Source organism: Saccostrea cucullata, unplaced genomic scaffold, assembly GCF_032062105.1.
Source record: "Saccostrea cucullata isolate Sc308-1 unplaced genomic scaffold, CSIRO_AGI_Scuc_v1 ctg269, whole genome shotgun sequence".
Taxonomy (NCBI): Eukaryota; Metazoa; Mollusca; class Bivalvia; order Ostreida; family Ostreidae; genus Saccostrea; species Saccostrea cuccullata.
Window position 1 is genome coordinate 426,257 of NW_026935187.1, and position 21,264 is coordinate 447,520.

At 32.8% G+C, this 21,264-nt stretch overlaps 1 protein-coding gene across 6 annotated transcripts in view; it reads right to left on the minus strand.

Moving 5' to 3' along the window:
* The window catches only part of LOC134242113 (IQ motif and SEC7 domain-containing protein 2-like), a 63,777-nt gene that overhangs the window by 37,180 nt on the left and 5,333 nt on the right, over positions 1-21,264 (minus strand). The window contains exon 1 of one of the 6 annotated variants that reach the window (XM_062724145.1): positions 13,088-13,223. The exons of 2 other annotated variants lie outside the window; for them this stretch is intronic. In XM_062724145.1, the coding sequence (XP_062580129.1) occupies positions 13,088-13,107 (20 nt within the window). In that variant the 5' untranslated portion in view covers positions 13,108-13,223. Of the gene's footprint in view, positions 1-1,118; positions 1,276-1,810; positions 1,963-4,687; positions 4,957-13,087; positions 13,224-21,264 lie in introns of those variants that run through there. 3 more of the 6 variants (XM_062724141.1, XM_062724148.1, XM_062724143.1) reach the window with 3 other exon arrangements.

Here is a 21,264-nt window from a genome sequence, read left to right on the forward strand (position 1 = left end):
TGGCATTACAGGTCTAATTAATAATAAAATCAAAGCTTTCTGATCTCTCTCAAGTGCCCATACAGATACATTTATATGTATAAAACACTCAATTAAATTAAACAAAATTTAACTTAAATTAAGTGAACCTTATATCAGCTAGATTTATCACGTTTACATTTTAATTGAAAGTGAAGGCATTTACAATTTTGTTTAATGTCTCATTTCTTCAATTTGTTAGTCAGTTGTTTGTTCTGTTAGAATTAAACCAATATGCAAGCTCTTCTGACTTTGGTTCTTTTAAGTTACTTGGTGAACATTGTGGTTAAATTATGTACGCTTAACTTTGGTTTCATGGTTCACAGAATCACACATTATCAGAAAGGGAAAATATATTTGCTATTACATAACATTTTTTACAAAAATGCATGTGTCTAGAAATAAATTTTGTGCCTTCCTTATTGAGCTAAAATCTGCACTACAGGAATCCATATTGAGCTAAAAATTCTGTCCTGCTTGAAACCCAAATCATGACATTTTGACCGTGTGATTGCTTCCTAAAACAAAGTTTGAATTCAACATATGATGTGGAAAAAAGAAGATGCCTCAATGCCCCCCTTTTTTTCAACCCTTGATCAGAGAGAATCTAGATCATAATTAAAATTTTACTTCCATTAAATGCCATGATGTGAAATACACTGGAGCCTCATTTATCCGGACGCTTTGGTTCCCAGTCAATTTGTCCAGATATGTGAAGTGTCCGGATATCTGAATCACCGGAGTTAAACAAGACAACATAACAGTAAAAAATTCTGTTCCGAAGAAAAGTTGTCCGGACACTGAAGTATCCGGATACCTGGCGTCCAGATATCTGAGGGTCCACTGTATATTGTTTATGTAACCCCTTTACAAGTGAATAGGTTTATAACCATATTATTTCACCACCATTAATCAAATTATGCAACACTTAAAATGAAATATTGCCATATTCACCAAAAAAAAAATTGAATACATATCTGAAACTCAATTTTAAAGTTTTGTAAAATGTTCTTATATAAGTCATGCAATCAGGCACCCTTTTTCTTCAATCAAAATTCAAACAGTACATATTAAACCATCAGCTACAAGTTTATACATACTTCTTCTTAAATCCAAGCTTTTGGAAGAAAGCATTCATTATCATATTCTCCAGAATCACCACAAAAAAAGAATCAAGTCAACACCAAAACATGACGTATGACACGAAATCAAAGTCTGTTAGACTTTACCGCAATGTAACAATTATTGTTGGGTGTAAGTGTTCATCATTAGTTTAACACATAAACATAGAGTCCTATGAAGGGCTCTCAACTCTGGGATGAATGACTCAAGTGCTGTGTGTTGCCTCAACATTACTTCCTTAACATTTTCCAAAATGCAAAGGTCAATTTCAACAAATTTTGTTTGAAATATTATTTATTATTTAACAATGCAATTGGTTTTTTTCCTGCATTAGATAATTTTTATTTCATTTTTTGATAGTAAAATTGCCTCTGATAAACATTTAATTTATGACAATAGCTGTTAAAACAGAGGAGACTTAAACTCATTTCTCTTCTAACAAATCAAATGTGACAAAAAAATTCTTTGATGTCCTATTGGCCATAATTCATTTAAATTAATCATATTATATTTTTTGCAATGCAAAAATTAAACTAAAACAACAAATTCTAAATCACACATGGAATAACAATACCTGGCAATTTCTAAATTCAAAATATTTTTTTCAAAAATACTTGCAAAGCAAGTTCAAACTCAAAAAAAAAAAAAATTTAAGACAAGAGTTGCCTACCCTTTAAAGCAGCAAACAATGTCCCTAATGGGGCCGGTGTTCCCCTGACTACTACTGACACAGTGCTGTCTCTCCCCGCCTGCCTCTGTCTGCCTCTCTACCTGCCTCCCTGCACTTCTTCGTGTGCAGATGAAGCCAGTGTGGATAACTAACTATGTAGGTGTATATACATGCCGATTCTTTACAATCAATCCTCTATTGTTAGCATTCTACCAAGACTTCTACGAATATTTTCTGACAGCAGAGGCAGAAGGCAGGCAGGATTTCTGCCAGAACACCTTGAGTTCCTCATACAAATCTTGCTCAATATTCATCTATAGTTTCTCTAATTGGAGAGTTAGTTGTTTTGATTTTATACTTACAAATGTAAGAATTCAATTTTTTTTTCAACTTTAAATTTAATTCTGCTATTTGAAGATCTTCAACCTCATTAAGTTCAGAATCTGTTCATCTGCATGATAATAACTAGGTTTCATAAATGGCACACACTAATTTTTTTTTTTTTAGAAAAAAAAAAATTAATTATGACAGTTCTAGAAAAAAAGTTGAATTTTTTAAAAGAAAAAACTAGAATTCAGAACATCTTAGCTGGATGCTACAGAAAAAAAAAAATGGATAATCTGAGGGAACTGAAAAAAGATTTTTTTTTTATTTTTTGCAAAAAAAAAAGAAGTAGCATTCTTTTCATTTAGGAATAAATCTTACATTACCTTTGATAACTTAAAATGTTCAATCCATCCAATACCATAGACTTTAATCAAATGCTAGAATGAGCAGTCAGACCACTTCAAACATTTTGATAGGAATTCCCAATACTTCTGTCACCAGTGGGGCTAAAAAAAGGGGGGAGTGTCCCTCCCTCCAGGTAAAGAATGACAATTCTAGACAAATATAGGTCCTGCTGGGCTGTGATCCTTTAATTAACCCACACTTTTTTTATACCCACCCTATTTTTTAACTGTTATTTGATTAGTGGTCTGTAGAGAGATTTTGGATGAGCTTCTACAAAGGTAATGCAATGAGGTGTTAAATAACATAGCGGGTACATTCTAACCACAGTCAGCTCTCATGTTCACACCCATTAGATTTTTTTAGTGACAGAGTGTGGGACCACAACTGAAATTATTTCCTCCCCCTGAATGGACATACCTTACTCCCCACTGCTGCTCAACTAGGTGAGAAACATTGTCACATACAGGTGTCAACAGATCAAAGACTATAAATCAATTTAACACCTTAGCCACCATTATAAACAATTTTTTACCTTAATTACTCCCAGGAATTAAACATTCTTTAATCTCTTAAATCCAGATTTTGAACACCAATATTTTACCTCAGAATATTGAAGACAAGCTGTATTGACTATTGATCAAATTGTCCCATTGAATTTAAACACATGCAGGTACAAGCTCACTGTATTACTTTCATGAATATTCCCAGCTGATCCAAAACAAAAATCAGCTGACAGTGATACATGGTACCTACCTATATGACCTGATCGATATCAATATTTATTTACCTGTATAATATTGAACCCATAAAATCTCTCTATAGGTGTGAGGTGTTTACATGAGGTTAATCATCTGTCCACACACCAAATGATTGATTGATTTAAAACATTATTGATAAAGATCAAAATACAGTGACCCCTGTGCTATTTATAGTAACAAATAGATACAGGGCATGCAATGTCCTGTACGCCCAGCGCGGACTGACATGTAATGTGACTTTTATTACAGAAGCTTACTAAAATCTGAAGTAAAATAGGCAGTATCTTTATAAATAGAAACAGAGAGAGATGTTATTTTTAGAAATTTTATCTACACATGTAGATTTCACTTAGCCTCATGCACAATCATTAATTAAACTGCAACAATTGTTTGAACTTTAGAAAAGATTGGGCACCACACCTTTAGTCTGAAATTAAAATCATATACTGAATCACTTCTATTTATTTACTCTGAGATATTTTTTACAAGTGCATGAACCTCAAATGAACGTTGTTGCACCTTAGAAAAAACTTGGTAAACTCAATCAATTTCAAGGGAGTTCCCTCATCTTGATCAAACACAAAAAATGTTTCCATTGGGAAGGGTAGATACCCCCCCCTTACAGTAGTGAGTCACTCTCACCACGGACAAGACGGAGACAGAATAGTGGGTGTTGTTTGATTGCGATTTCCGGGTATCAGTCAAAATTCTATCAGGCGTTCTCACAGACAGTTAAAAGGACAATGAACTCAGCACTGAAAATATTTAAAAATTCAAAAGCCCTTTAAGACAATAGGGATTAAATCATTCATTTCCTGTGATGCCTCTTGCATTGCTATTGTTATAGAATTTTTTTTCAATGAAATGGTGCATTTTGTTGTGGTTACACAATCCCTGAATGCTCTTTTAATATAAGGAAGATTATTTGATTATAATGATCAAATATATCCTACACAAGCTATTGCTCTCAGGAAATTATAGGCTTAAATGTTTACTTATTGTGTGTAAATTGTGTGTCTAACATTTGATACATGCTGACAGAGTTCCAAACTTAGATCGAACTAACCGATGTACTTTTTTATGCAGGAAAAGTCCCTTTTATTAAAATATGCAAATTATATTTATTAAGTCTTATGAAATCATTCATGATTAAAAGGGTATCAGCTGAAGGCAGAAAAAAGTTCACCCTTTGAATCATTTTCCAACATCGGCAAGCCGCATCGTAAGTCCATTGGGTAAGCACCTGAGATCACAAATATTTAAAGGAATACCAAATCATTTTTTTTCCCCTGGAGTATGTATGCATTCATTTGACAAAGCATCCTAAGGGAGATAACTCTAACATCATCTTATAAAAAAATAACCATTACTGTAAATAGCTGCTTACCGACGTTTCTCCTTGTTTCTCAAATGAGGCGACCAAAACAGAAAAGCCATGTCTATATAGCTGATACTGAAAACAGCTCACATGTAGATCTTGATAATTCACACAATTATCCACTAGTTTACATTTCTCTCTTAAAACATCCTAGATCTGAGAGAGAAATCCTTGAGAGGGTAAAATTGCTGGCTATCCATCACAAGTCCATTTAATGAAATGAGTAAGGCTGGTGAAATTCATTATACACCTGGACCAGACTGACATTACAGATCAATCAGTGTCCCCAGGTATACCAGGTACACATCTTATCCCAGGTAGATCTCGGTTCAATTAATTCACTATTTTCAGATATATTTTTTTCCCATCACAAAAAAAAACTTTAACCATTTAGCCTTTGTCCAACACACATCAGTGCTAGATTATAATTTGCAATGTCCGTTGGGACACTGTCATTAAAAAAACCCTTGGGTAGACCCAAAAGTCGTCATATCATGATTTATCACATAATGAAAGAAAAATGGATTTACTTATGTTTTACTCTTTCACATCCCAAAAAACTTTATATACAAGTCAAAATATGGAGACAAGTTTTAAGGAACACCCCATTTATCCGTTCATCCACTGCATCATTTTCTCCCCAGATAATTATCCAGAATTACGGCATAGCTGAGAAAGATTAGATCTACCTCAATGTACTTTCTCAACATTATACATACGACAGTAGGTGTAGGGTGTACCTATCTCTCTGCATGTACTATAGGTGTGTCAAGGTAGTATACAGACAATAATGAGCCTGCAGACCTGGATTATTTAGTATTTGTCTTGATTACTGGCAGGTGAACGGTGAACGTGTTACCAGCTAGATAAGCCATTATCACCAAGTCTGTTGACATTTAGCCAACAACTTTATAGGAGTTATTCCCCTTGTAACAGTACTCAATCGAGCTACTTTTATGATAAGCAATAGTTCAAGATCTTTTCTTTTCCATCTTCAAATAATTAGCCTTCATTATACATAGGAAAAGATTGAGGAGATGGATATTCAAAGATATTTTTAAAATAATAAGATGCATAAAGCACATCTGTACAAGGCTCAGGCTTACATTATTGAAAACATGCAGCCATATTCAGTAAAATTTGAGTGAAGAGATGATGATTCTAATAATTATTAAATTCATAATTGCAAGTTCTTTTTATATTAATAATACTGTACAAGTCATGGTATCTCAGACTTTCCCAAATAAACCAAAAGTCACATATATTAGAGTACTGCCATTATTACAAGATTTTTTTTTTTAATCTTTAAAATTTATTATTTTTATTTAATACTTGTTTTTTTTTTTATCATCCTATGGTTTTCTATACTTTTGATCCAGTGTGAGACTGTACTGTGAATATGTAACAAATCCTACATTTTCATGATGATACATCTTGTGGTATTGCACTTCTCAATGTCAAACTTAATAACTAGTCATATTACATTATACATCTATAATATGCAATTGTAATCAGTGTAATCATATTGTAATAATTTGTTCATGCCCATACATGCCAACTTTCCCGATTTAGGCGGGATTCTCCCGATTTTACCATGCCATCCCGCTATCCCGATCGTGAAAGCAAAATTACCCCTAAATCCCGATTTGACCATTTTTCGACCAAAATTTCCGATTTTCCGACTTGACCCGAGTTTGAAATCGGAACAATCGTGAAATATGCAAAACTCTCGTATTATTAACCAATGAAATTTCCCGAATTCGTCACGCTTACGTCGCATGTAATTTACCTATCGAGGATACCTACCTGTGTGTACTGTGACGATTACTCAGTCAATTATGAGCACGTATCATGTAATCTCGCATATCGATTCACCATGGGTGCAACTCCACCACGAAAAAAGAGTAGATTAGGATCGAAATACCTGAAAAAATGGGAGGCTCCTTAAAAAACCGGATGGTTGACGAAGTCAAAACAAGGACAGGCTCATGCATTATTTTATTTTGGAGTGTGCAACAGAGACTTCAAGGTTGACCATGGTGGACTGAATGACGTGACAAAGCATATGAACACTGCCCTGCACCAAAATAGTTTGAACTCGTAAAAAAAAAATTGATTAAATAAAAGAATTCGACACCTTTTGTCAATAAAACTTCTTCACCAGTTCAAAACTCGACCAAGATGAGGGTAAGTTGACAGATATATTATCTCTGTGATAATGAACAGTTTACATGCATTAACTTTGAATTAATTTTATATTCTAAAATAAATCTAAATTCTTTGTTCAATGTTGTAGATGTGATACGTGCCGAGGTTTTGTTTGCCAATTTTGTGGCACAGCATAACCTCCTTCTCTTGTCGCATTTCTACTGGGGTAGGATCCTAGAAATGAGAAATAAATTACCAAGACTCCAAGGTTCCCAGTTATGGGGAAAGTAGTGAAAACCATTTACTGTGCCCAACTCCAATGCTGAATGTGAGAGAGTATTCTCAATGGTAAAGAAAATACAGGCAGAGACCCGTGCTAATTTGGATAACAAAACCATCTGTGCTCTGCTTACCACCAAAGTTAACAACATTCAGCATTGTAATCTTGTGAAACCTTCCAAAGAATTGCTAATTTGTCAAGCAAAAAAGGCCTGCTTGTCTTATAACAAAGACTGTGTTTCTTAGTGGTGATTAACAAGTGTTTTATTGTTTGTATCTTGACTGTGATTGAAACTTCTTTTTACCATATTACCTGAATTTTAATAGTAATAACTACATGATGTTTTTTAGTTTGTAACATTTTATTTATTTGAATTATAATAGTAGCTATTTTAGTAACCAGGTTTTAAAAATGCAGTATTGTTTTCATGTTTCATGCGCCACTGTATTTTTCTTAAATTTGTTATTAAATTGTTGAAACTATACATTGTTTTGGTTGCTGAATCAGATTCAGACTTATGTTGGTAGGTGCATTGAATGATATGAAAGAAATCAGAAGAAAAATGTTCAAATGAGGAACATGTATTATGTATTATAAATAATAATATAGATATCAGTGAAAACACAATTAGATTCAGGTTCACGACAAAATGTCGCGAATTTAAAGCTTTGAAAATTGTCGTCACGCGCAAAATCCCCCATGGGAATTTTCAAAAGTTGGCATGTATGCATGCCCCCCAAGGGCCCTTGATTGGTGAATAAACATATCTCAAAAGAGTAGAAAATATACCAGGTTTGAAAAGACATATAATTATATATAATTATAAATGAACTTGTCATATAGGGATACAGAATAGAAATTATGCTGTTTTTGGCAACTACTTTCAATAATTGGCTTAAACAAGTAAAATCAGTTCATTTTCTGCATTTTAAACCTCAAATCCCTAAAATAAAAAAACTAGTTTATTTCTAAGTGAGTTGAACATCTTATTTAACCACTATTTCTTTCAGTATTTAACCTCAAAATCATCATCAAACCCTTGGATATCTTAAAGTTTTCTAGTCTCATGGAGTTTTGAGATAACTAAGTTTGACTATAAATTTAATTTTTCATCATATCTCTATTATATATTCATCAGCTTTACCATCAATCATTTTCAGGGTTTTTTTTTCTTAATCTGTTCTTGATTTAGGTTCTATTTGTGTGGTTGCACCAGTCATATTTATATGTACAGGATTGAAAGTGTAAGTACATGTAGTAAATGAATTTAAAATGAATGAAGAAAGATAGCTTTACACAATTAATCAAAATCAAAGCAGGGAGATCAATTAACATGATTAAATAAATAATTACTACATGTAGGTAAGTTATGATGCGTACTTGTCACACATTTTTATTCAAAAACCTTCAAGATAATAAGATTAGCTTCAAAAATAACGTTGCTGAAAAAAAATTGCTGAATAGTATGAAATCATGCATGGGTGGCCAAGAGTTGCTTCCCCTTAAGTACAGTGAATATGCCTTTAGGCTGCTAAATATAAAGGTGTAAAAAGGGAAGTTAACCTTATAAAGACACTGACACCTACACATTATTCAATGCCAATGAGAAAGAGCCTCTATATATTCATAAGAATTATCATTCTGTAAAACACACATATACAATGAAGGGCTGTTGTACACAATATGAGCAAAACAAATGTTATTTTTATGATCATTACTGCATGCAAATCTCACATTGCATTTAATTATCTAATGTGCATTGATTAATTCATACCCCAAATCCTTGTCCTCTGCTTCAGAAGGGACTCTCTCCTCTGAGCTACAAGGTATATCTTGCTTTTCCTCAATTTCCAATTCTTCCTCCACTGGACTATTACTGGAATTTAAAGCAGGACTTTTGACAGGTGAGCCCACTGGACTCAAGTCTGTGATTTCAGACTCAGGCTCAACAACATACGAGTTGGTTTTTTCACCACACCCCTCTGAATTCTGTAATTTTCTTGGGCGCCTTCTTCCACAAAAGCATCTCAAAATGAAACTCGGAAGCCAACCAAATCCCATATCTCCACACAAAAAAAGTTCCTCCAAATCACCAAAAAAATCCAAATAATCACTGTTAACAATTTTAATTGTACAAGATGTTGCCTCTAATCAAAGTTTAGCATTGATAAGCCCTAGCTTCATCACTCTGCTCCAGTGACCTTAGTGATTGTGTTTCCTTAGGCTTCAAGACTGAGTTTGTTGCATAACATTTCTCTAATGAATCTAGCTGCTAATTAAGCTTCCATTGAATTTTGCTCACATTTATCATCAGCAGAAGCCACTGGCAAAGACACCAGGGAATGATAGCACGGATAGGGAGGAATCAGAATGGTGTTCCAGAATTCCATCTGCCCAGGAAGACAAGGCAAAACTTTTACCACCTGCTATTTGTTTCCACCAAAAAAGAAATGGCACCAGAGATATTCATTTTTTTTTCAATAATGCAAACAGAAGAGATATAAACTTGACAGTTTTTGTTCAAGTAATTGTTTAAAACTGCTGTTTGAGTGCCAAATCTCTTGTCAAAGCTTTGAATGACTATCCATCATTATAAGAATTGACAAATTGTCAATTCTTCTTCCAATTAACTCACTATAGCATCAATCCAAAAGTCACATCTTTTGTCTTGAAAACTTTTCTTCAAAGTCATCTCTTCAAACAATCTGTTGCACTAAATACCCCCACAATTAAGAAGATATGACAGAGAAAAAAATCCCCCAGCCTCCTATTAATGCTGCATCTGGCCAATATCTCCTATACAATCAGTATAAAGAAAGGTCTTTTTTCAATTTCCAGAATATCTTCCTCAGTTCAAAAAGGTACAAATGCCGATTGTCTTTCAGCAGCCCTTCAGCTTTGGTTCCATGAATAGCTATCCAATCTACAGTGTTTTTTCTTTCCCTGCCAGAGTCTGCTTTACACCTGTCAAACCATGCTGGGGAGGCTATCACGCTCCTCAACACACGGTTTCCAAACCTGGAAAATCCGATCAGGCCGTCAAGTCTGATGAAGGTAATCATCATTGACCATAGGGATTTGTCCTAGAGGTCTGATCTTAACAGTCAGGGAAATCAGAACCTTTTATGTACTAGCTCACATATAATGTAGGTAAAACAATTACCTGGTATTGGTAATTCTGTACAATGAATTATGTATTTTCACTGCATGTGCAAAAAGAGTATAAGTTTTGCGGTCAATAAATAATGATAAAAATTTATTGTGATAGATTGTGTGTTTTTGAGTGTCAGAGAGAGAGGGAGAGAGAGAGAGAGAGAAAGAAAGGAAGAGAGAGAATGATTGATAATGGAAAATCTGTCTATGGTCTAAATGGAGAAAGGGAGGCAACTCCTGAGAGTTTCAGCTTTTAACTGTCAGATTGGACATTCATACATTGATAATAATGATCCTGACTATTGTTTTAAAAATTAGAAAATTTTCAAAATTTTATTTTTGAAAGACTGTAGTAATTTTTTTATATTTTGATGCTTTTTACCACAATTTTCAATAAAGTAAGAATATATTAAGCTCCACGCCCTTAAATAATTGGAAAATAATGCACAAAAAAGAATTTAAATTCTATTTCCCACAAAATTGTATGCATGTAGACTGCTATTAATTTTGATGGGAGGTTTTCATTGTATTTTCATGATTACTTGAACATCTTTTTCCATGGAAGATTAAAATCACCTCCTTCCTTTGAACATGTTAAATTTCCATTTGTTACAGTCATGCAACTCCCAGCATTTATCAGATAGAAGAAGACAGTCTGTTAGACAGAGTTAGATACAATGATCTAAGGCGGTTGCACCCTGTTATAACTATGGCGTAACAACTCCATCATCATGGTACCATATCTTCAATGTGGTTTTGTCTGCATGCAATCTGACTTAAATTTGCAGTTATTTTTAACACTGTAACACAATGTAATTAATAAATGCAGAAAAAGTACTGCTTTAAATTATCATATTTCTAATGTACATAAAATTGATTGTAACCACACAATCAATGCTGAGTCATTATAGCCATATTTTTATCTATATTTTCCCAAAAGATTATGGAAGTCATGAAAAATGTTCTTTTTCAACATTATACATTACTGAAAAAAAATTGAATTGAAAGGCAGCCTGAAAAGGTGATATTATTTTTGTACTTAAAATATGAAAAAAAAAATAAGTGCACACATATTTATATGGAGAGTATATTTCAAAAGTATTTATCCAAATGATCGCATAATGAGTTCTCACTGAAAACCCCATTAAAGAGCAATAAAACACTTGAGCACAGACAGCAAATATACCCAACCAACTGATAAAGAGTCATAATTTGTTGACATAACTGGATTATATAATCCAAAATTTGGAAGGAGACTTGACAAATTTACAGATACAGTCCTTTGGTAAAAGATTTCCTATTTAGGCCATTTTTCCTTGGGTCAAGTTTTTAACTGCTACATTGTAAGATCTGGTTCTCTGATACATTGTTAGATACTGCTGAGTACATGGTCATAATTTCTGAGAACAAGATAGGATCAGTGTCTTATAAAACTACAACGTCCACTTTGATCTGGAAATTTCAAACTGACCACCAACTTCTCATCAAACCCCTGTAGGAGTCTCCTTAAAGTCTGGCCGCTTAATTAGGAAGGCCAGTTTACTTACATACATCAAGGCTCAGAGGTTCGTTTGATGTATATTAATGGTGAACAAGAACGTAATTTTGTTTATGTGTATTAAAGGTATTTCATGAAAGTTTAATGGTCAGTATATTAGATCTGATCTAAAGATCATTTAATAAAACCTTGTTATTATCAATGTTCATTATTCCTCTTCAACTTGACCATTCCCTTCAAAATAGCCATCAGAAAACTCAAATTCATTGACCTATCAAACAGAAATACTGGCAAACAAGTGTAAACAAGCAAACAAATACTGAACACAAATGAAGAATTCTACCCCAAAGCAACACAAAGGCACAGATATATCTGATACACACATATCAATCATATTTTAACCCTATTGACAATGAATTGGTGTGAAATTTTACACTTCAAAACTTCATTGTAGGTTTGGCTTGATCGAGAAATCCATTGTTCCCATAACTTACAAAAACCTGTGTTGAAATTCGGGATATATACAGATTTCAAACAGACCTCCCTCTGTGTTCAAAAGATATATAATCACTCACAGTGAAGAAATATTTTTTTGAACAGGTTGTTAACTGAAAAAGTAAACAGGGTTTCGTGTAGAAGTTTTTTAAGAAAACCTCCCTGAAACATTCTTAAGTTTTGTCTTTCATTATAAATACAATAGGCATATTATCATCATGGTTTTAAAACAGTTTTTCTCATTCAATGTATGAATCCTTTGAAGTACACTTATATCAATCCCCTGAAATCAAACAAAATATGATGTATTTATAAGTACACTCTGTAGGTTATCTTCAAACATTCTTCAAGGCAAATTCCCTTATTCTTTTCCTGACATTGAACATATTTCAACTTTGAATTATTATTTTTTTTGGGGGGGGGGGATCTGCAGTATGTGTCACAAAAAAGATAAAGTTATAAATAAAGGTATTTGAATTAGTTTAGCACAATCTTATTACACAATGAATTTTAATTCTATTAACATTGTTATAATCATATAATTTTTTTTTTATTCTAAAAATTCAAATCTTTATGCTGAAGCATTTTTACAACTTAGCATATAAATTTTGGCTTATCTCACTATATGCATTTAATATGCATAGATTTACATTATAAGTTAATATGTATGTGTAAGTAATTAGCATCATGATATGTGCATACAGATGTGTCTTAACTTCAAGCCATATGACACATCTGAAATCAACTCATGTCAGACAGACCCCAATTAATACCACACAACCTTCACCTTTAGATATAATCCTTAATTATAATTTAATCTATCTTAACGACTTACCCAGTAATGCAGATATACATGATTCCTGGTTTTCTGTGATTTCCCTGGGATCAGATTATTCTATCCATTGGAATTGGGAAGTAATTTCTCCACTGTTAACCGACAATGCATCACATGGTCTTCACTAGAAATATTGATTTAGTTGACACAAGTAAAATATAATTCGTACTGAATCAATCTGCTGTGTGCAAATCAATTCCTGGCCTTAGATCATATCCCAAGATTGTTTCTCTAGGATTCAAGTTCAATTTGTTCTGAAAATTTGAAGCTCAAAAAAATCTTATAGATCAGGCTTGACTCAAACTTTTTTACAGTGCTTATTTTAGCTAACACAGGTTAGTAAAAATAGGCTTCCAATATAGAATAAATTGGCAAATAGTTATTTGTATAGGCAGATAAGGGAGGAAAGCTAAAATTCTCCCCATCAAAAAGCACTCACATTCAATCCATTCCAATAAATCAACAAATGCAGCCTCCCTGTACCAAAGAGTTCCTCTGTTACAGCAGTCTTACACAAGGGAGACAACTATGTAATCTGATCTGCCCCCAGGGCCCAGAATAAACACACAGGCTGGGTCAGTTAATCAAGTGGAGACTGCAGTGTGTACAGAAAGCTTTCAAGCTGATCCTCAAGGGAAAAAGTTATCTCCAAGCTCATAAATAAATGGAAAGTCAAAACATCATTCATTAGGGGAAAAAAAACGAGAATGACTTCACCTATATATATCCTGAAAAATTAATTACTTCTGTGTCTAGCTGTGACAAGTTAGCTCCCTTGATAAGATACTTCCAGCACTGTGTCTTCCTTGATCCAAAGCAAACCTATTTTCTAACAAAAAACACAATACACAAGCATCTCTGACACAGCATAATTTTTTATAGATAATGTTTTTATCAGTTTGAGCCACACAAAGGTTTCAGATAACTCTATCTTCATTGTCCTCTTTAGATAAATCACAAATCATGTCTACAAATTGATCACCTTTGACCAAATGCAAATACTGGCCTTGGAGGTATTCCCAAAGATTGAGGGTGACACTATCAATAATTCCTCCTTTGTTTATCTCTCTATCTTTGTTAATCCATCTGTCTATCACACTGTCTGGGATATATTTATATTTTCCAGTCCTCCTGTTTTGAGTGATGAAATCCAAATGGACACCCAAAATTGATTTCTTTCCCTTTATTAACTTATTACTCCAGTCATCTTATGTTTGTTTTTTCCCTCTCTCCCAATTTATGAAACATCTGTCATCCCTGTATTATCCAGTAGTCTGCCTCACACCTGCCATAAATTTCACGATTGTTTTGTCAAAAAGGTAAACACTGCAGAGACATATGATCTTTACTCAACTGAGAAATGCCACTGACTACAATTATTAGCAATTACACTGCAAACTCTAACAATCACTACTGGCCATACAATGATCCCTTTGTCCACCAATTGTTACCTTCTAAACACATCCTTCTCACAACTCCCCCAATACACAGTTAGCTCACACAAAAGGGTGAAAGTTTAACAAATGGTAAGAATACATATATTCCACCCCTTTTCTTTGTGTGGACTTCAAAGGGGGCAGTGATAAATAAGAAATGGCTACAGCCTGTCTATTCTAGGAATCCAGAGTCTGCCATGTCCCTAGTGATGGATGTCAATAAGTTCCCCTTCGTCTTATCAGTCAAAGGTTCAGGGGGGCTCTTTGTTTATTGTCCTACCACCTGGATGGGGAATTTGATGCTGCCTGCTCACACATAGATTTCGGAAATTTTCTCCCTCAAAAGTAAAAACTGAATCAGCTGACACTTCAAGGGATAAATACGACACTTTCTCCTAGGCCTAAGTTTATGGCTATGACCCCTTCTAGTTTACACAACTGTATGCTCAATGTAAACAAGAAATGAAAGAGAAACTCATATGTCACCCCTCAGACATCAACAATTTTGGAGATTTATTTCCCCCAACAAAAGAGATGACCAGTTTATGAATTTGCCGTAGCTATATCCTTCATAAGCATCTGTCCAATTCTTTTAAATATTTCTCCAGTAAAAGTCTGCAAAATTCATGTCGACACATGTCAAGATCTTCATCAAGTCAAACTCTTTGGAACACATCAATTTTCCCTCCTCCAAATCAACTCTGACCAGTTTTTACGGCCTTGTTAACGACTCTGTCACAATGTTATCTAGCATCTCTCTTTGGGTCCAGTTTTAATGATTGTTCCAATAACAACATTTAATGACCAACACATAAAAGTTGGAGACTCTGGCAATTATACTTAGCTACTCTGTGTGTCCAGTCATGAAACAGCTGGTTAAGAGGTCAGTTTGAACTTTGAACTAGAAACAGCTGATGAGATGCATCACTTTCAACATAGCCTGCACATTCTATCTAGCTGTCACACCAAGTTAACTGATAACTTGTTCTAGCATAATTTATGTTTTTAAACTCATAAAGTGCCACCTTTCCTGAGGAATAAATTCTCCCTATAAAAACAGGTAGCCTCTAACAACCTATAATTATGCACCATAAAGTTCCTGAATCTTATTATTCCGCAAATTGGATCCAGAAATTTTAACACCCATAGAATTCACACCATAGCCCTTATTTAATTCCACCTATCTGAATTGTTCACTTCATTTACATGCTAATTGCACATCATCTTCCTTCAGAATAGCTAATCCATAAAATTAATGAAATCCACTCCACATACAAAATTCAAAATTTGATACAAGATTTTTTTTAAATCTTGTCTACCTGAATTGAACATCCAAAAACTGGCAAGTCATCAAAACACTTGCATTCGGCAAATGTCTTATGTCATCTTTGGCTTAAGTACACATTTCTAAAAACTTCGCGATTGATTTCACGAGAGCTATATATCACCTCCGGGGTACATGTACGTATGTATATTTCTACCCATTTAAACTCTTGTTTTCTCTGTAAATCAACATGCAGTGATTCAACACCCAGTGATGCCTGCTCCCAGAAATTGCTTCGTCATTAGGGAAAAAAACAGTGGTGTCTCTCTTCTAGGGGGCCTTGATTAGATGCTCAAGAATTTTTCATTGATCCACAACAAAAGCTGAAAAATATCTCTGCACTAATTTCTGCACTGGAATGTAAATGACATTTATTGGCAATTTGTCCTTTCTAAGTATATATTTAATCATTTTTTGGCACTGAATTAAAAGCAGGTTATAATTATATTAGGCATTTTTAATGAAGCAAATGGATTTGCCTTTAAATTTCAATACTTTTCCCATACTTATAAGCACACAATTTTTTAACCATGCAAAAACCAGATTAAGAAAGTAAAATATGAAGAAATCAATGAAAAGTGGGCAGCAATAAAATGTGATATTTGGACATAAATGTCACGATTTAACATTAATGAATTTAACAACCTCAACTCTGTCTGAAAATTTTTGGAAGCTTTGTGAAAGAACTGTAGATCATTAATTATAAGCCTTAAAATAATAAGATTAATTTTTTTTACATTATAAATGCAAAATTGAATTGATTTTAGAGATTTTTCTTGTAAAAATTATTTATTTATGCAAATTAAGCTTTAATTTTAAAGAAATATTAAATCTAAAGCAATTGTTTTGTAAAGTTTTTTTTTATCATTTTTATTGATTTAAAGCATAACATACATACCACCAATTATTTTACAGAGGATTATATCTAGAGAAAATAAGAGATCAATTGTAATTCCTCATCATTATGATGTGTACTGACTCCGTATCAATGAATAACAGTGTCCCAATAATTGTCCACATTAATTCAAAGACCTCAATATGCATAAAATGTATTGGAAATAAAACATAATGCCCTAGCTTATAAATAATAGTGACTTCAGATTTCCAATAAAGATAGGGAGAAATTGTATAAAAACAAAGACAAAAACAACTTTTATCACAAGTAGTCATCAGCAAGTGCCAACTTTTTTTTTTGTATTGATTAAAAGTCTAATTAGCATATTGGTTTAAATCCAACTTTCATAAGAAGTAAGCAGTACAATCAGTGTGCTAAGGGAGGCAACTCCCACTATATTCTAAATTTTCCCAAGTCAATGCCTTATAAGGAAAATTGATACATCAAATTCCTGTTGTTTTATTTACATGCAATCCATAGCAGGAAAAACTCCTACACCCCCATGAACAGTCTGGTCTGCATGTTTTATCACTGATATTAACTTGTGTCAGCTATATCGACCTCATATTTTTCATTCTTTTGTGATAAATTACACGCATGGACTTAATATATATTTAGCTGAAAATAAAAAAAAAAAATTCATAATTTTTTTTTAATAAATACATACATCCTATTTATTTTCATTTGAGAGTTCTCCTTGATTAAAATTAGTTTCTGAACTGCTATTCATTAACAATAAAATTTTGTATTTGTGAAGTTTAATGTCCCTATTAAATTCCGAAACTAATCTTAATCCTCCTCAATTTGCTAACTTTTAATAATTATTAACATGTTTTTGTTTTTCAATTTTAATTTTTTTAAAAATGTATTTCTTAATAAAAATAAAAATAATCTTTGTGATAAATACCATTGTGGTGTACCCAAAACATTGACCAAGATAACAACATCAACAAATTTCATTTTTATTGCCCTGCAAAGATTCAGATTGTTCTAGATTATCTCCAGAAATGTAAGGAAACCAAATAATTGCTAGATTATCTAAAACCATGCATACAATTGATGTTCACCTAATATCTCACATACATGTGCAAAACACCGATACTACCGATATTTTCCTCCAAGATCTCTACAAGCATCAAATATGTATACAAAGATCAAATATCTACATGTCCGAAGAGATGATGTTGATATTGAAAACACACTTTAGACCTAGAAGTCGTTGGTTAGGGGTATAACGTTTTCACTTTTAAGCAGCCTGGACAAGAAAAGTTCAGTATATATAGAAAGTGTCGTTTCCAAACAGATATTAAATTGTTTTCTACTTTTTTGTTGTAATCTAATACACAAAATATTTCTTTTAAATGAAATTTTAATGTTTGTGAACTATACAACTATTTGTAAAATGTAAACAACTTCTGAATAATAATTTGGTAATATTAGTATGTACATATACTGTTGTTTTTGTAAAAGTTTTAGTCAATGAAATTGATAAACTTAAAGTATTAATTTCAAAGAAAACATGATTTGATATAGAATAATTTGCTGATTTAATTTCAAGACAAATAAATTACTAATTTTTCGGAATAGTTTTTTAATTTGACATAATATCGAGATAGGTCGTATCGTGTTGTGTGTGTAGTCTACCTAGGTATAACTCTATCAAAAATGATGCAATGACCAAAATTTAAATATTTCTGATAAACATAAAAATTGTGCAACGGTTGCAAAGGAAAAATGGAAACTGCAAATAATTGAAATTTTTCTGTCAGGGGGTTAAAATTGGGATTATATACATGTGATATATCTGTATACCAAATTTCATTTCAGTGCTTTAAAAATGCAAATAATTGAAAAGAGGGGTCATCCAAAAATGGAGACCTAGATATTCATGTGATATATCTGTAACAAATTTCATATCAGTATGTACAACTTCAAAATTAAAATGTCAGCAAAGCAATATGTTATATATGGATAAATACCTGTGTTTTAATAATCAAATTCGTTATTGCCCAATCTGTGTTTATTTAAATCTAAAACCATGCATACAATTGATGTTCACCTAATATTCTCACATACATGTGCAAAACCCTATCTCTGATGTATGTATACAAAGATCAAATATCTACATGTCCTTAAACTTGACCTAAACTTAAAATCCCAGCCTATCTATATAGATAAAAGAAATGTTTTCTATTCTAATACACAAAATATTTCAGTAATGTTTGTTTACAAATGTAACAATGGGGATTTTTGTCAAAACTTGTGTAAACCCCTTGTTATCCGATATTGTTTCTTGCCATCAGCTATTTACTGTACGTGTTGTGTGTGTAGTCTACCTGCCCTGAATGACCAGTTTAAATATTCAACATAAAATTGTCCTCAAATCTCCAGTAAGCTGTGTTAAAATGGGATTATATACATGAAGGTGCTTTAAAAATCTTAAAAGATCATCCATGGAGACTCAATGATCTGTAACATTTCAAGGCTTCAAAATTAAAATGTTACAGTACTGTATATATGGCTGTGTTTTAATAAAAACTTAAATTATTTAATTTTAAAAGTAAAACTTTCTAAAAAATGTCAACAACAAAAATTTCTTAATTTATTTTTTTTTCTCAACCAATTTTACTCATTTAATAACTAGAATCTATTTTATATTTCTCTCTAAAAAATGTTGTTTTAATTAATATGATTATGTATATATTAAGTAATATATACATGTACATATATTTAAAAGTCCAATACATAACACATGATAACATATTGCCTGTTTTTATCTTCATGCAGTCTTCCAATCATTTCTTGTCACAGGGCCTTTATGTGTTAGTTTGTTACATCTGATAAACACAAGAATTTAAACCTCTCAGTCTTAAACGCATCCACACACAGTCATACTGTGACAGTTCCACAAACAATATTGTCCATGAATTGTTCACATTATATCGTCAACTGAGGAATTCTTAGATTTTGATCATCCAAATACAGTGCTGAAAAAAAATCAAAGTACTCAGAAGTACTGAAAGCCGGGCTCATTTACAGGGTAATGAACAAAGACCGCAATGACAGTTTAAAAACAAGCTGATTCAGACATTGAAAAGATGATTATATATATCTATATATGTCATATATAGCATTAAAAAGCTTTAAAATTAATCAAAATGTAGCTATAATTTAACAGCGTAAAATATGTGTCACATGTATCATTTCGGGGTTTTACATACCAACAGAAGTAAATGAACACTGGTTCAGCAAGATTATTTAAGGTCAAACAATTATGCACAGATGGGTCCTCAGCGGGGAGTTTTGCATCAAAGCGTACATCAAGTCATTAATGGTGTCCCCCGCATTTGTATTAGTACACCCTTTATTTATAGAATATGACGCAGACAGGGATCCCTGATGAAAACCTTTCGCATATTTTAACCAAATGATTAATCATCGAAAACGATATAAAGTATTTTATTATAATTATTTTTTGACAATTTATGAAAGTTTAATTCAGTGTTTGTATTGCCTCAAAGGTGATTGCGCAGACGTACTATATTCTAACTCGTAAATTTAATTTGGCGGTGAAGAAGCAGCATTTTCTGTTGCTCACCGTCGCAATAGCCGGGCATTTCTCTACGAGAAATGAGCCCGGCTAAAAACTGAAAGCAGGTGTGGGGGCAGAGCTGGGATCCCTTGACAATCAATCCTTACCAACACATAAAATCACTATTAATGATGATCATGATGATCATGATGACCATGATGAAACTTAAACATCATGATTAACTGCTACCAAGCTTAGGTAATTGTTCAAAACATGTATACCATAAAAAAGATGCTTACTATGTACATGTAATGCAAATGTATCTATCCCTTAAAACTGCGGCACACTAACCTAAAGAATTCATATTTATCCAGATACCGGTATTATTATTTTGCCTTTGATTTAGCTAGCTTGATATTAAAGACTCTTTATTAAAACAGTGTCCTTTGTATTTGTATCTCGATCATTAATGATGCATGATTGATGAAACAAATATATAACGGCTACGCCAAAGCCCATCCCTCGGCAACACTATCTTTTTTCTCTGGATATAACTGCAAACATTGCATCAAAATTACAATATACAATCTCAAATGAACAATTTATTGATCTTGCAGAGTTTATAAGAGAAAGGCACCAAAGACAGAGAAAGCAACACATTATATATTGCCAAAGAGAAGCTTAGATTGAAGACAACACTAAGAGTCTAAACAGACAGACAAACTGACAGGAAATCAATATCAAATAAAGCTAGGAGCTGAAGATCTTGGAATCCTTGAAAAATAAATCCAAGCTGCTGTAATATCGAGTCAGCAGAATTTTTTTCTTATGAATTATTGCAGCTCTGATGAACTCAACTGAAGGAATAAGGACCTGAGGTTTAATCAAAGAGGACATGAAAATTTTTGTTTAAGTATATATGGAAGTATTTCATTTGTTAATGCAATTTAATCCATGTATTGATTTATGTGATTCACAAATTGTACAACT